At 24.6% G+C, this 17,136-nt stretch overlaps 1 protein-coding gene across 8 annotated transcripts in view; it reads right to left on the minus strand.

Moving 5' to 3' along the window:
* Positions 1 to 3,105: 3,105 nt before the first annotated feature.
* The window catches only part of LOC129981053 (kynurenine aminotransferase-like), a 33,892-nt gene continuing 19,861 nt past the window's right edge, over positions 3,106 to 17,136 (minus strand). For 7 of the 8 annotated variants that reach the window (XM_056091680.1, XM_056091672.1, XM_056091676.1 and 4 more), the window contains 10 exons: positions 15,188 to 15,337; positions 14,515 to 14,601; positions 13,664 to 13,786; positions 11,635 to 11,755; positions 11,477 to 11,553; positions 9,766 to 9,855; positions 7,782 to 7,968; positions 7,066 to 7,139; positions 5,572 to 5,658; positions 3,106 to 3,284 (listed from right to left, as the gene is read on the minus strand). In XM_056091680.1, coding sequence (XP_055947655.1) covers positions 3,225 to 3,284; positions 5,572 to 5,658; positions 7,066 to 7,139; positions 7,782 to 7,968; positions 9,766 to 9,855; positions 11,477 to 11,553; positions 11,635 to 11,755; positions 13,664 to 13,786; positions 14,515 to 14,601; positions 15,188 to 15,337 — 1,056 coding nt within the window. In that variant the 3' untranslated portion in view covers positions 3,106 to 3,224. Of the gene's footprint in view, positions 3,285 to 5,571; positions 5,659 to 7,065; positions 7,140 to 7,781; positions 7,969 to 9,765; positions 9,856 to 9,906; positions 9,997 to 11,476; positions 11,554 to 11,634; positions 11,756 to 13,663; positions 13,787 to 14,514; positions 14,602 to 15,187; positions 15,338 to 17,136 lie in introns of all 8 variants that reach the window. The other variant, XM_056091675.1, reaches the window with a different exon arrangement.

The raw sequence follows: 17,136 nt of genomic DNA on the forward strand, positions 1-17,136 counted from the left end.
AAACATTTATGAAGAACAAAAATATATCAATGCATGTTCAACTATGTGTCTTTTGTTCTTTTAAAAAAAAGATGAAAGCACAAAAACTGAGCAACATATCTTTTTAAATATTTTATATTAATGCATATTTTTTATCATAACTCTGGTTTTTAATTATATTCCAATAAATAAAAGATATTTAACGACTACAAATGCCTTTTGAATTACAGTGTAAAATACTTTATGAATTCACATTTTAAACATATATCTATACTTATAATAAAGCTCAATGTGTGTGTGTGTGTGTGTTGGCGCTCTACAGGCCAGACCGTTTGACCTACAGCTACCAAATTTGGTACATGTATACCTTGGAGGTCGGGAATGTGCACCTGGGGTTCCTTTTTTCGAATTTTTAATTAGAATTTTAATTATTAATTAAAAACTAACTTTCCCGCCCAAAAAATCTTCCATTTTCCCCACCGCCAACTTTTCCGCCAAAAAAAATCTTCCATTTTCTCCACTGCCAAATGACTAAGGCTTCCGTTTTATTTTCTCCCAACAGTAATGAGGCTAGGGTTAATATTTTTCGGCGGATTATTTCAAACGATTCTGTTTATTTTCTTAATGTTTGATGCATTTAAAATTAAACATTTTTAATTAATCCATGTTTCAGATTCATTCTGAAGTACTTTTGAATTAAAATAACACAGAATAAAGGAAATTAAAAATGTAAAATCTGCATAGCGTTACCCCAACTGGCGTAGAAAAATTCACGCATTTGTGTTAACGTAACTGGCGAAGAAAATTCACGCATGCGCACTGTGTTCTGATTGTTGCCATGGCAACCGTTATGAACGGACGATTTAAATTATTTTTAGGTTAGTTGCATGCTTTTGTAAGTAAATTGCATTTATGTTAGTTATATATTTTTTGTATACACTTATAGTTTTAAGTACATCGTTTTTTAAGTAGTTTTTTTAAACCTGTTTTAGACCGATTATTTTAAACGATTCATTTTATTTTCTTAGTGTTTGATGCATTTAAAATGAAACATTGTTAATGAATCGATCTGTTCATGATGAATCTGAGAAAATTTTGTTGACAAATTCTTGAGATATTACATAAATTAAGAAAGATATTCTTTAGTGCCCATAAAGTTTAAACGCTCAGTGACTCTATTATCAGTAATAATATTATTAAAAAAATGCTTTGTTTCAGTAAAAAAATATTATTATATTAATTGCAGATTAATCATTTACACTTTAATTTAAAGCATACATTCTACGAGGGGTTACAGAAAATGAGAGAGATACATATCACGTTATGACTGAAGGCCTTTATAATATTATGAGGGAATTATTTGACTATCAAAATTTGAAGTTTTAAAATATTTTGCTGAAGAATCTATTAAAGTAGAAATTGCATAAAATATTTAATTATTAAAATTTTAACGAACATTAAGATTGGCGAACCGGCTGGTCGCCAAAGGCGGCTAGTTTAAAATATTTGTATGTATAATTTATTATATATAAAAACTTATTATAATTTTTAGTGGAAGGAAATTCCCCATGTGTGAAAAGTGTTTTTAATACCATGGAGTAAAATCAGTTGAAAAATCATTTCACCTATAACAAACTTTTATATTCCTAAACTAATTAATCTTCCAAACACATCCTGATATTATTGCCACTCATTCATTATTGTTAAATATAAATGTTGGCATTAAATACTTCTTTGCTTTTTAACAACAAGAAACAAAAGAAATATATAATTAAAATTAACAGATCAATTTTACAGAGGTTACAAATCATGTTTCATGAAATAACAGAACTAATTATTTGTTTACTGTCAAGCTAGTTGAAAAATAGCCTATAAAATTTAATATTTTATTGAACCATGCAAAAAATTGCTCTAAATAAAAATAAAATATTAAAACAAGAAATTGCCATCATGATTATATATCAATATATAGAAATTAAAACTAAACAATATCAACTTTTGGAGAATTTATTGCTTATAATATTAATAATTAATGACATATATATGAGCATACACAGTGAATCCTCAAATTAACAAATTAAATGGAATCAGGGGTGTTTGTGGGACCCCAAAAAATCCCCTGAAACTTTTACGGACTTACTACCGACATTTTGGAGTTTCGAGAAGGGGGGGGGAGAAATGAAAAATTACAATTATGAAGTATTGAATGACCTAATTATAAAAGTTCAATGAATTACTTTTTTTGCAAAATTAAGACCTTTGAACCCAGGTCACGTGATCGCACATCTGGTCGAACGAAGTCTCTCCCTTTTTTTTCTGCCGCGCCTACTTGCCGAAAATAATCCAGAAGAGAATGTCCGAGAACCGGGGGAATGAGTCATAACTCGCAATAAGGAAAGAACAAAAAAGAAGTTTTTTCCCCCTTTTCACGCATTATCACTGCCTTTGGAGAAAGAAAGGAAAAGTTTTCAGCACACACACTGACCTTGCGTTTTCTGCTTTCAAAGCAAACAAAATTACCCAGATAAAAATAAATAATTCATTATTATTCCTACTTCCTTTTGAACGACGATCCCCGGAATTTCCGGGTATCGAAGTTCAAAATCCCCGGAATTCCGGGGTTTCCCCGGAGCACAAACACCCCTGTGGAATGAAAGGGCTGTAAAATTAACACTCACATTAAATCGTAAATTGTGTTATAAAAATATTTTAAATGGTCTAATACAGTTGCCCTTGTATAACATCAACTGTTATCAATAGAATCTATTTTTGCTCGATATATCAACATCAAATTTTCCCTTTTGGCATACAGATTATATGTACTTTATATAAATGGAAATCCCCCCCCCCATTGTTTTAAAGAAATTGAGTCTCGGATAATATTATAAGGATATATAAATTACCAATATATATATATAGATAGATAATTTTTATATTATACAAATCACAACTTTCAAAATCTATTGTATTAATTCTCAACAAAATTCTTTTGTATTAATCCCTAATTTTTTAAAACCATGCATGCTTAACATTTATAATAAATACAGCTATATATGTAGATAATTTAAATTCATATTTTGTCATGTACTATAAGTAAGAAAGAATAAAAGGGAGAAAGCAATAAGATCATTGCAATAATTCTTTATTCAAAATAAAATTTCATATATAACAAACCCCCCTTTACAAAAAAATATTGTATACAAACGCACAAAAGAATTTTATTTAATAACAATTATAAATCGGATTCATAATGTTTTTTTCAAATCATTTATGATTTTTTCAGCTGCCTCTAGAGTAGTATCCTCCTGAAATCAAGATAGAATAATATAAGATTTAGAATACATTTAAAAAAAATTAATGAATTTGAAAAAAAAACAAAAACAACAACACTTCATTTGAAATGATACATATCATTATAGCAAATGTTTCATTTAAAATAACTTAATTCATTATTTACGACACAATAGGGAAGAGTATAGTCTTTTGATCAATTTTGGCTTAGCTGGCAACTAAGGACAAAATGTGAAAGTTTTTATATTTAGTATAAAGGATTTAGTTCACTTGTTCGTATTTCTAAAAAAAGCTTGCTTTGGTGAATAAAAACATTTATCAGATTTCACTGCTGAAATAATAAGTATTACAAAAGTTACTACTCGTAGTATTTTTACATACAAGTCAGAAATGACAAATTTATGCTAACTATAGACAGATTTATATACTTAATTTATGTAAACTTATTTTCCATTTCTAATCAGAAATGATTTTAAAAGGTTTAAATGGGAAAGTATAATATGTTGTACCTTTCATTACAATTATGTGTTTCTCCTTCGACTCAGAAGTACAATATTTTTTTTATTTACAAAAAATTAGGATATTTCATTCGGGATCATTTTCTTAATTTGTGAGGAAGATAGTATTATGAGCATTCCATTTACCTTTAATGACATAACTTAGCACAAGATATTTTATTTTAATTTCAACCTTAAAAACCATGATAGTGATAGGTATGTAGGTAATGATGTTTTGAGAACCCAAAGTAAATTTCCTCTTTTTAATTCTCTGTAAATTGAAAATTTACTCTCAAAAGAAAGCTTCATAAAAATATTTCTGAGTGTGAAGGATAATACAAAATGCAGTAAGTAGATTAAGATCAGTATCTAAACAGAAAAGTGAAGTTACATACAAAGTCAATAAAAAACAATATTGAAATTTGGTCAAGGATGAAACACTCTCCCTTATATACCAAAGGAGATAAAATTATTGTTTATATTTGGTTAATCCAAAATAATAAATTTAATAACAATATTTGTTATTTCCTACCTTTAGTCTTTAATAAATTATTTAAGATTATACAAACTATGGTATTTTGAAATCTTTTTTTTTTTTTTTTTTTTTTTTTTTTTTTTTTACTAAATAGTTACTGCTTGTATGGAGTTCGATGAAAATAATTGATTAACTATTATCAAAATTCTGAAAATATTAAAATAGAATTTAATCAGCAAAAGCACAAAAATACATAAAATTTTATAAGTTTGTCATATCAGAAGATGAGTGAAAAAATTAACTAGAAATTGAATCTTTACAACATGAAACAAGTTAAATAAAATAATTCTAGCTTGATTTCTTATTATGAATACTTATGATGTCAGACAAATTAAAATCCTGTGGTTTTTCTTAAAAAATTACTTTATTATTTTATTGTAATACTTTTAGAAAGAGACAAAAATATGGATAAGTTATTGAAATATTTATACAGAAAGATACAATATAAACTGATTATACACAGATATGCGATACAGTAATGTATTATATAAGTATAAATAATAATATAAATAATTAAAATATAGGAAACCACTAAAAATATTTATTCTACTGAAAGAACAGAAAACCTCAGTACTTAACTTCAAAACAATTGTATTTTCAAAAGATTTATATAAAAATATTTAATAATTATATCTAAATAAGTGTTGAGCATTTTACACTATCACTATCATGCTTCTATTCAAATCTACCATGTAGTAATTAAGAAGAGGTCTCCTGTATAAATTATCTTAAAATGCATAAATATTTTCAATATATAATTCATATATTTCAATATATAATTTAAAATGTTTCATATAGAATTTTAAATGAAATTTAATACATAATAGTATTATAATTGTTTTTCAGAATTTTTCATAGTACTTTGCTGATAGTTATATAATTTATTTCTTACATTATTTAAACATGGCCTTACATGGATAATAATCATCAAATAATTTCTGTGTAAATTTTAATTTCTTTATTTGGTGAATTGCTAGTAATCACAGAACAAGAATTGCTTAAGTTTTTGAATATTTATTGAATAGATCAACAAAGATTTCACAATCATAAAATTACAAATTTTGATATTAACAGGAATTTACTCATAAACATACAGCAGCTACTCAGTATAGTGTCAAAAGCAATATATAAATTCATCAGAAAAAAAAAGCACCAATAAAAAATGAATAGTTCAGTTAATTTAAATGAAACATTCTCAAGAAATGATAGAAATAGAATTAAAGAAATACTCCTTTTGAATAGTGTATTGGATAGAGAAGATATACAAACCTTAATAAAACAAAATCTGATTAAATTTTCGGCCAAATGTTTATCTTCATTACAATAAAATGCACTAGGTGGAATTCCTTGAAGTTTCTAAAAGTGAAAAAGATCATTAAAACAGGTCATATAGAAAAGAAAATTTTAAAATTATTTACTTAGGGATCAATCAGGTTTCTATTAACACAACAAACGAATTACAAATATAGCTACCATGAGGGGGTAGGGGCAGGATAATTTTAATAAAAATGTTAGATTATATTAATTAATTTATAATTATGTTTTGAAAAATTTGAATTATTATACAGTTATCAAGAATATGGGTTCTAAATTCCAACATTCTAACAATCAGGAATGGATGAAAAACTGATTACAAAATTTTATTTGTAAAAATCTGAAATTTAAAAATAAGAATAACAAAATAAATAAATGAAATGAAACATGCAAAAATAATAACTAAAACTTTGAGTACAATCAGCATATTTGATACTACATTCAATACCTGGACGTAATCAATATAAATAATACAAGAAAGAAATATCTCTACACCTGTTCAATAAGAACATGAAATTGAATTTTAAAAAAAAATCAGAAATACTGATGCAAGTTATTATAATCAAATTTTGAACTAGAGTTTAGACAGATGGAAACTGCATGACAAGTTGCAATAACTAAATTTAATAAATAATTTGACCTTTAGTCCTAAGAATTGCTATTAATTTTAAATAATTAAACAAGTCCAAAATGTTTTTAACTGCAGATATTAGAAGAGAGCTAGAAAGAATGGGAAGAAGGCTGGTCAGACTAGATATTCTCTTCCTTATATGATTGCTCAGTATGCAACACTGAATATCATCATTGTTTCTGCAATGGCAAATGCAACTGCAAAACTTTAACCTTTTCAGCTATTTGATAAAGATATCTATAGTTTATAAATCTAAAAATTTTGATCTTTGGAAAAATCTGAAAAGTAAAATGACCTTTCTCTTCACTATTCCAACAATTTTGTCTTTATTAGAATGCTTTTTAGAGATATTTTGATTGATTATTTAAAATACTAAGATGTATATCCACTTCTACTTTAGTTGCGGTATCATTAGCTGCTTTATAAGATGATTCATTTCCAATGTAGGCTTTAATTCAGTGCAACAAGATGATCTAATCAACAAGTTTTAATGATTTCTTCAACTATATAATCTAGGAAACTTTAAAAAAACTTTCAGGCTTGACATGCTATCAGCGAATATATATGTGATAGACTTAATAATATTGGACTTTTTCTAGGATAGAGCTTTGTATATGACCAACAGCTCAGCTTGAAAAACTGAATAATGGTTATCAAAAATGTAGAAGTAATTAATAATTCAATATATTTGAATATTTCATTTAGATTATTAGTGATAGCATGTTAATTCCTTTAACACAATTTTGGCAATTTTTTTTATTAATATTCAAACAAACATTTCATAAGAGAAGGATTTTGAATAAATTTGTTATACAAACCTTATTTTTAGATAACCATTTGACAAACTTATAGTCCTTGGTTCCTGATTCACCTTCAATGTTCACTTTGGAAGCTAAAGGGAAGAACATAATTTGATTAATAATCTTTCATACAAAAAAAAAAAAAAAATAGTAATAATATATAGAAAATAAATACGGAGGAAAAATTTAAGCAGTTTTAAATAAAATGAATAAGCAGATTTTATGTATATATATGCAACTACATAAACTTTTTGAAATACATGTCAATTTCTTATTTTTTATAAATTTATACTAAATGCAAGAATGAGCTTTTTTCGGACATCATATTTCTTCAAATGATAAAACTTATAAAGATGCATGTAAAATCTTTAAAATAAAAATAACAACCAAAAAAAATTTAGCTTTTACTTCTATTTCATTCTATCAATAAAAAACAACTTTCTGGAGGACTGATTAATTTCGTAAGTATTCTTATGATATAGCATAAAATTTAGTTTCATAAAAATTTGATGTATAATCTTCAAATATAATTTCAAAATATAAAAAAAAGTCAGAAAAAATTAATTTTTTTTATGCAATATATGTATGTAGTTTGAACCACCATCAAAATGTTAAGAGTTCATATAAAATAAAAAAGCTAACACTTTTTGATATAAATTTCAGCATTTTCTTTTCATTTTAAATGAATATTCATTGTATATTTTTTTAAAAATGATTTCAAAGATATGCTTTACCTAAAGCTGAGAAGTCAGCTATCATAAAATATCCTCCATCAGGTATTACAGGTGCCATATCAACTTCTGACAAAAATTTGACCATCTTATTCCTTTTCTTTTCCAGCATTTCAGCTAATTCTTTCCAGTAACTTCCAGGTTGACCTAGACGTGCTATTTCAGTTTCAAATCCAATAGCCACAGCTTCCTATAACACAAATAAAAATTTTAAAAAATACAAAATTAAACTACAATATACAGTAACAAATTTCCTATGACAGTATTGTTGGGAGCTTACCGTTAGAGTAGTTTAAATTCTACTAGCAAAAATTAATTAACTATACTACAGAATATTTGATATAAAAACATATTCAAATACTCTTCATATATCAATACAGAATTTTAAATAATATAGAATATGAGAAAAAGTCAACAACAAAATTAACATGATATGAAAGTATTTGGTTCATTATCCTTTATCTGATTTTAAGTATCTGAAAATAAACCAACTTTTCTTCCAAAAACAACAACAACAAAGATTAAACAAATGAGAGAATGAAGAACAATATAAATATTTTTATCACTTAAACGAGACTTCCACTATAGTTAAAATCTTGATCTTACATTGAGCGAAACTTATATAAACTGAATGAATAAATGAGATTATCAAAAATAATTTAAGCATGTGACAAATGAATAAATTACAAAGCCATTATACATTATATATAAAAATAAAATATTATTACTTTCAATGATTCCTTTCTATAGCTTAATTTTTAAAAATACGATTTGAAATTCTTAAGAAATAAATAAAATTGAAAAAAAAAAAGGTTTTTGAGATTTACTGATACTATAGAGTACAGATTTTTTTAAAAATCTTAATGGTTTTTCTAGGGATTTAAAAAATTTAAAATATCAGAGCAAAAAATAAGTATTTATGTATAGTTGTTTATTTGATGCAGTACTGAATACAAAGAGAAAAAAATATATTGACTTCAGTCAAACTTTTATTATTTATTATTCTACTTTGGAAATGAATGAGCTCCACATTTCAAGTTCTAAATTATGTTAATGTAAAAATCATTCAAAGAATGATATTTAAAATAGGTTTTTAATTTTAGTAAGAATTAAATACAAAATAATAGCATTCTGCAAAGCATAGAACTCACTATTTTAAGAAAAACACACATTGAACTTAAACAAATTTGAGTTTCATTTTGAATTACCATTCTATGAGTTATAATGATGCCCATCCTTTAAAACAATCCATCATACAAATATATCAAAAAATCTAGTTTTAAGCATTCAGCCAGAATGACTACTTTCATACATAAGAATATGATAACAGCAATTAATTTAATTTATATTTTTTGCACACTCTTCATGCTTGTAAAAGATCTTGGGTATTCATTAGAAACAGCATCAAAAAACAAGTAAATCACAAATAACATTTTTTACAAACGCAATATAGATATTTATTAGTGACTTTGTAGCAGAATAAGAATATGGCAGCTCATCCAATCTTTTAAATTAAAAATTGATTTAACACATATATATGTAAAGAAGAATAAGAATTTTACAGAATGTTTAAGGTGAAGATCATTACTGTCACTGACAGCAATTATTTTGAATTTGGGAATAAATTAAACTTTTCTATCTCTGACACAAGAAAGCTACATTAATTCAAATTTATATAAATAAAAAAATTCACATTAAATAAAAAGTATGTATTTTCTAGTAATAAACATATTAAAAATTATGAATGATAAAAAAATCATAAATAACATTCTCAAACACTATTCAGATTTAAAATGATACCAGAATTATACAGTTATAAAATTGATTTATATTCATAATAAGATATAAAAGCACAATTATATATGTTTACATTGGCAAACATTTTCCCAACATGCATTTGTTAATATGAAGATTAGAATTAGAACAAACAATTTCATCCAAACAAGATAATAAGCATTAAAAGGCCAAAATATATAAGATTACCTACTTGAATAGGTGTAGTGCATGTATAAACACAATTTTGATGCAGAAGTTGCAAGGACCGCATCAGATGAGAAGGTCCATAAGCCCAACCTAACTAAAAGAGATAACAAAATCTATTTAAATAAGATATATAATGATTATTTACCTGAATAGGAGTACAGCATGCTCTTTGAAACTGTGCAAAAATAAGTTGCAGGCTGCTGATTAAAGTGTCTGAGCCATATGCCCAACCAATCTGTTAAATATTAATAAACAAAATACATCTTTCTTTAACAGGAAAAGGAAGAATCTTACAAAACATATTTTTATTCCTACTTACTTATAAAAGACAAATAAAAACTTTAGTGTTATTTATTTAAACAAATTAATTATTTTATCTTGAAATCAATTGCAAATTCTCTTTAAAAAAAGAGAAGAATATTTATTGTAGTATCCCATATATAAAAAATAAAAAGACACTGAAAAAAATCAATATGAAAATAAAAATAAGAATGTATCTTGTTCTTTAAATTTCAAATTAATTTGCTAAGGAACATGAAGCATTAGCAAATAAATTTATACTACATAGTTTCTATAAACCCAGTTTAACTGAGCAAATTTAATGAACCCAACCAAGTTAAATAATAATAAAAGTAACATTTTGTTGAAGAGAACTGCACATTTAATAAATGTTATAAAAAACTTAATGCTGATTTTTATAATTTTGTTTTTAAGACACAGCCCTCAAAGCATCTTTATATGGGTCATCAAATTTGGTTACCAAGATAATCCACAATTTTTTTTTTATTCATTCTAGTTAATAATTTCACTCTCATGCTATAAATATAGTAATATTAAACATTAATTTATTATTACTGTGATAAAGTCTGTCTTTAAAAAAAACTTACCAAACTAATTATTTTCAGTCATCAAAATAAAAAAATATGGCCCCTTCAGAAATATTCTATGTATCTCCTTCCATATTAATGCATAATTTTATTTCCTTTATAATTGACTCCAGTATTTTATTTGGTTACCATAGTTTTTATTTCAAAACTCTAATTTCAGTATTCATCTCATAAAAGTCTGCCTATAAATTACAATTATTTTAATTTATTGATATCTGACGAAAATTTTTAAAATCACAGATTTTCAAAGTGTAAAGAAATAAACTGAAAGTGGATTGCACAAATAAAAACAGAAACAATAAATAACTATCCACGGATCCCTTAAACACAATTGTTACACACGCACTATCATTATCAACCACCAAACAAAGCCCAAAAGTCTTAATGTTAATACAAATTATTAAAACATTAAAACTTCTTTTTAATCACTTTTGTACAGAAGGAGCCCAAAGTATAAGCCAAAATACTTTGAATAGGAAGATAATCAATAATTTTAAAAACAACCAATCTTCCTTCATTTCGCTGTCCATATAAATAAATGAAGGAAAAAAAAATTAAATCGCAGCTTTCATCTAAAAATCTCATAGGAAAATGTAAATAGCAAAATACACAAGCCTGAGAGTAATGATTTAATTTTATTTTTATGGACAGTGTAAAAGAAATCCATTCAAATAGAGCATTATTACATATTAATAATATATATAATTTGAGATAAACAAGATAATTCATATTTTAAAATACAACACACATAAACAATTATATTTATAATACAAAATGTAAACAAATAGAAGCAATCATTTAAAACAGTTAGATAATTTTAAGCAGTACCTTCCATCCTGTAGCACTGAAAGTTTTTCCAGCACTTCCAATAGTAATGGTCCTCTCCCACATGCCAGGCAGAGTAGCTAAAATGATTAAATATTAATTTTAATCTGATTAAATACATATCAGATAAGATCAGTAAAATAGTAGAGAAATTGTTTTACCCATTCTTATATGCTCATGTCCCTTGTAAACAATCCATTCATAAACTTCATCCATTACAGCAATTACATCATGTTTCTTACACAAGTCACCAATCATAAGAAGTTCTTCTTGGGTAAAAACCTAACATGGATAATTTTTGTTTAACTTTACAATTTAAAAATAATAGATATATTGGTTCCCAAATACAAATAAATATGTTTAAAGCAAAAAATATATTGTAAATATTGAAAAAAAGCATGACTACCAAAAGAAAATAGTTATCTTAATGTATAATCTAAGTTCACAGACAAGTAAAGAAAAATTAGACAAAATCATTAACTAACTGAAATTGTTAATCATAGCAAATTAAGTACATAATCAAGTTGATTTCATTTATAATTAATACCATGTTTTGAATTTGACAAGGATTATTAAAAAAAAAAAATGCCTCTTAGCTACTTGGATATATACTTAGTGGATATATACTTCGTAAATTTTTAAAGTCCATACAGTGAATAGATAAATTATAATTAAATGAAATCAAATAAAGAGATGTCAAACACTGTGATTTACTTAAATTGGGATTAAAATACATGCATAGATTTTCTAGGTTGGGTTATGAGAATTGTTGAAATACAGATTTTCATGATATTGCTCAAAATTTTTGCAAGTATAAAATAATTTTTTATATGTGTTACATGAATGAGTAGTTAAATTGATTTTATTTAAGTAATCATATACTCCACATTTATTTTGTTTTCTGTTTGAACTTTCTAAGATATTATTAACAAGTACATGAAATCTGCCAGTTGCATTATCTCAATGTCAGGAAAGTGGTGGGAGGTGAGTGTTTAGGTTTTTATTATTGAGGAAGTTCTGTTGAAATCAGATTTTTGTAACCCATTCCATTCAATTAAACTAATTCAGTAATGAAATGAAAGAATAAAAATTAAAATATCAATGTTTTTATTAGTTAGAATCTTATGAAATCATATTTGTCGTAATTTTGTTACCATTATTAAGAAATAAAATAATTCAAGTATATAATTGTACAGAGATTTGCACCTGAGAAAAATTAATCATCTTAGAAGTTTTGGGGTTCACTATATCAAAATATGTATATTTTGGTTTACAAAATTTGATCAACATAATAATGGTACAGAAGAGTAGATCATTTACAATGATTAATTCTGGAGAAATGTAACATCACAATTTTGTTCTGAAAATATAACCATGGGCAGACATATTTCAAAATGAGTATTCTAAAATCGGCTCCTATTTATTACTGTATCCTACAGTTTCCAATTAATGTTTGGTAATATCATTCAAAAATCAAATATTTTAAATTCATTATTCCCTTTCAATTGCAATTAATTTTGATATTTCCATGATTTTTTAATTAAAAAAATTAATTTTCTCTTTCACAGATGAGAATAATGTGCTGCATGCATAGTAAAGAAAATGAATAATATTAGAATATTATATATATATATATATATATATATATATATATATATATATTGTTAGCAAAACCAAAATTTATATTAAAATCTTTTAGGGTAAAAAAATATTTTTAAAATCTCTTTTAGTCTAAAACACTTTTCATACTGATTTTTTGATATTTCACAAAACAGCATATTTTAAGATCTACTATTTGTTATGGTAATAACCTTGCACTATAAATAATCAAAATATAGATAAATAAATTAAAGATAGATTTAGAGGTTTAAAGTTTAATTTATTGCACATCAACAATTTCTTTAAAATGTAAATTTTTAATGAACAAAACTTCTAACTCAAATTTGAGATAGATATTTCAAATAAAATAAAAAATTTTTAAACAGCCTAATAATATAAGTTAAAAAGAATGTAACATTTATCAGTTATATAAATGAAAGTTAGAATGTATATTGAAAATAAGAGATATAATATTGAATTTAAATCTGAATGAGTTTTACGAAAATTTATTAAATGCTGTTTTGATAGAGATATTACAAAAATAACCATTTCATTCATTGTGACTGATAACAGAATTTAAAATAGACTTACTTTCCCCAATGGGTTATGAGGTGTATTTACAATAATCATCTTGGTTTTTGAATTAAATTTGGAAGCTAATTCTTGTGGATCTAAACACCAGTCACTACTTGAAACACCAGTTCCAGTTTTTTTCTGAAAAGAGCAGAAAACACATTTAATGTAACTAAAAAAATTTATATGCTCATAAAAAAATCTTAAAACAATGTATAGAAAGAAGAATTTTTTTTTTCAATAAATGCAACTTAATTTCTAAAAAATCAGGTTATAATATTCTAAACACGAAGATGATTCAGATAATGCACAATTATCAATAATCTAAAAACTGCTGCATAGCAAATATCTTCAATGGAAACTGAATTTTTTTATTTTCAAATAGTTTTGATTATAAATCCATTGCAAAAATACATAATTAAATTTTTTATGCCCAATTGTAAAATAGAATTGATTTGAAAAGCCTATCTCTGAATACTCTTAAGGAAAACAGAAAAAAAACCTTTTATATTACGTTTATTTTAATACATGCATTAAATTGCCAAATATGAAAAAAAAAAAAAAAAAATTCAAAAATGGAAACATGAACATATAATTTTAAAATTCTTCAGTTAAAACCTTAATCTCTGTATCTTTTTTTAAAAAATCAACTCAGATTAAATGCATCATTTGCAAAGGACAGAACAAAAATTACCATTTAAGTATACAAACAACATAAGAAACATTATTAGTGAAAGTAGATTTTTAAAAAATTGAGTCAGTAATAAATTGATACCATTATTACAAAAGAAACCTCACAAGTAAAAAAATTCTTGCTTGAAATCATAATTCAAAATAACACATTTAAAATAAACTTGAAGGTCACTTACTGGCCTCAAAGGAATGAAAACAGGTACACCACCAGCCATTTTTGTCATGGGCTCATAACAATCAAAGAAAGGTTCAATGATGATAACCTAGAATAAATTAAATACCAATTCTTTAACAAAAGAAAAAATAATTAAATTTACTAAAGTTGACTACTTATGCTTTAAGAACGAACTAATAAACATAAGCAATAATGATAAAATAAATTCAGACTGAAGGCAAAAAAAAAAAAAAAAAAAAAAAAATATTCTCAGCAATATTCAAATTGACAATGCAAAGGTGCTAAAATCATCTATATTTCATGCATAATATGTCCAAAGTGTCTTCGGACTATTATAATAGCTCTATTAAATTAAATATTTTTTTAATTTCAAATATAAGTTTATACTAAAATATTGATTAAGTTTAGAACAAAATTCAGTTCAAATTATAAAACTTCCAAATAAAATACGACCATATTCAACATTAATTAACTCAGAATCACTATTACTTGTTAGTTTTCCCTTACAGTGAAAATTAATATATCTATATAATCTATTATATAAAAGATGAAAAATTAAAAAAAATTAATTGTAAAAATAGTTTAATAAAATCGTTTCACAATCAAAGCTTACTTAAAAGCTGTTTTCTCATTTTAAATAATAATAATAATGATAAAACTTTAGATTATCATACCTCGTCACCAGGATTTACAAGCCCAAGTATAGTGCAATATAAAGCTTCATAAGCACCAACTGTAACAAGTATCTCTTTCTGGGGATTTATTTCTTTCCCCACAAGTTGAGAGTACAATTTTGATAATGCATTTACTAATCTTGGATGCCCCTGAAATGGAATGAACACAAGGCTTTTAAGGTTTTAATTACTTCAAAATATGTACTCATCTTCCAAATTATAGTATTCATATATAAAAATAATATGCATCTTGCCAACCCTTTTATGATTAGATTAAAAATATATTAATCTAATGAAACCAAATACTATAATAGGTTTTGTAAGAGTTAAATAATTTTTAATTGTGTACAAGATTAAAATATTCAAAAAAGTTTTAGAAAATTCACAAAAAGGATATTTTATTTATCAATTTTTTATAATTCCAAAAGAATATTCAAAATAATGCAATATGGATTGTATTTTTCTATATAAATTTTCAAATATTTAAGAAAATCCTTAAAAGTCTTATTAACAAATCTGCAATGGTTAGAGCAATAAAACACTTTCTTAAAAAAACAAACAAGATATATAATTAAAGATAAAACTAAATCATGCATCAACAAAAACATGATTTTTTTTAATATATTATACCAATATCGGAAGAGTAATAGTGAATTTAAATATTAAAAACAATTACATTCTAAGCTATAGAAAGGAATAGAGCACTACATTATTCCAAATTAAAAACATTTTTAAGGCAGACTTTTATACCCCATCTTTGTAAAAAAAAAAGCAAAAAAAAAAAAAAAAGTTTGAATTTTTTTTTTTTTTTAAGTATTAAACACTGCATTTTTTTAAAGTAAATAATCAGAATTGCAAATAAAAAATCATTTTTATGAAACTAAAAATCTTTTAAAATATAAGCAAAATTACATTTCTTAACTATCTGAAAATAAAATGTATGTGCAGCATTAAAAAAATCCTTATTTTGAATATAAATGCTGAGTATTTGTTTAGGTGCATTTCAGTACCTAAGTAAATAAAAATTTCATCCAATGCAGGTAAGTAATGTTCTTACTTCTTATATTATGTAGATGCAGGACTAAGGTCATGTAAAAGTAGAGAATAATTGCTACATTCAAACCATCAGGATTAAGATTCATTGTTTACTTATCACGAAGCACCTGACAATTTTTTGCAAGACAGACGTCAGAGGAGAAAAAGTAAAAAGATTGCAATTTTTAAACCAAGTCTGAAATCTTTCCTGTGGGACTTTCTTTTCAACAGACATTATTAAGGCGATACAAATTAATGCAAAAACAACATTTAAAAATTAATTTTCAACTTAAATTTCAATTTAAAAGTAATAGTTGATTTAATTCTAATTTCTCCAATAATTCTTTTTACTTCAAGTCAAACATAAACAAGGACAAATAATAAAAGTAGAATGTTTTAAAAATTAAATCTTAATACCACACCATCCATTATCTTAGTTTTTAACCAAAATAATTAAATTTATTGAAAATTAGTTAAAAAATTCAAAAATATAGCTGATGTATATATATATATATATATATATATATATATATATATATATATATATATATATATATATATATATATAATTGCAAAGTGTACAGATTGCACTCAACTATTTCTACTTTAAAAAGTAAAATCAATAATTTTATAAAGTAAATAAATAAATACAGTACATTAGCAAGAGTCAATATGTAGAATATTTACATCAATATTGTAAATTTTAGTTTTCAAATATATATGTAAAAAAATGTTAAAGCTGTGCATAGAACTATAAAATCACATACTTCAACTTGCAGTTATAAAAAAAACAGAATGCCATTACTAGTAATCTATATGATATAATATTGTTGCATTAAATATGATTAAAAAAATTGTTAATTATTCTAAATATCTCATATAAAATATAATTTATATTTGAAAAAATCCCTATA

The sequence above is a fragment of the Argiope bruennichi genome, chromosome 8 (genome assembly GCF_947563725.1).
Source record: "Argiope bruennichi chromosome 8, qqArgBrue1.1, whole genome shotgun sequence".
Classification (NCBI taxonomy): Eukaryota; Metazoa; Arthropoda; class Arachnida; order Araneae; family Araneidae; genus Argiope; species Argiope bruennichi.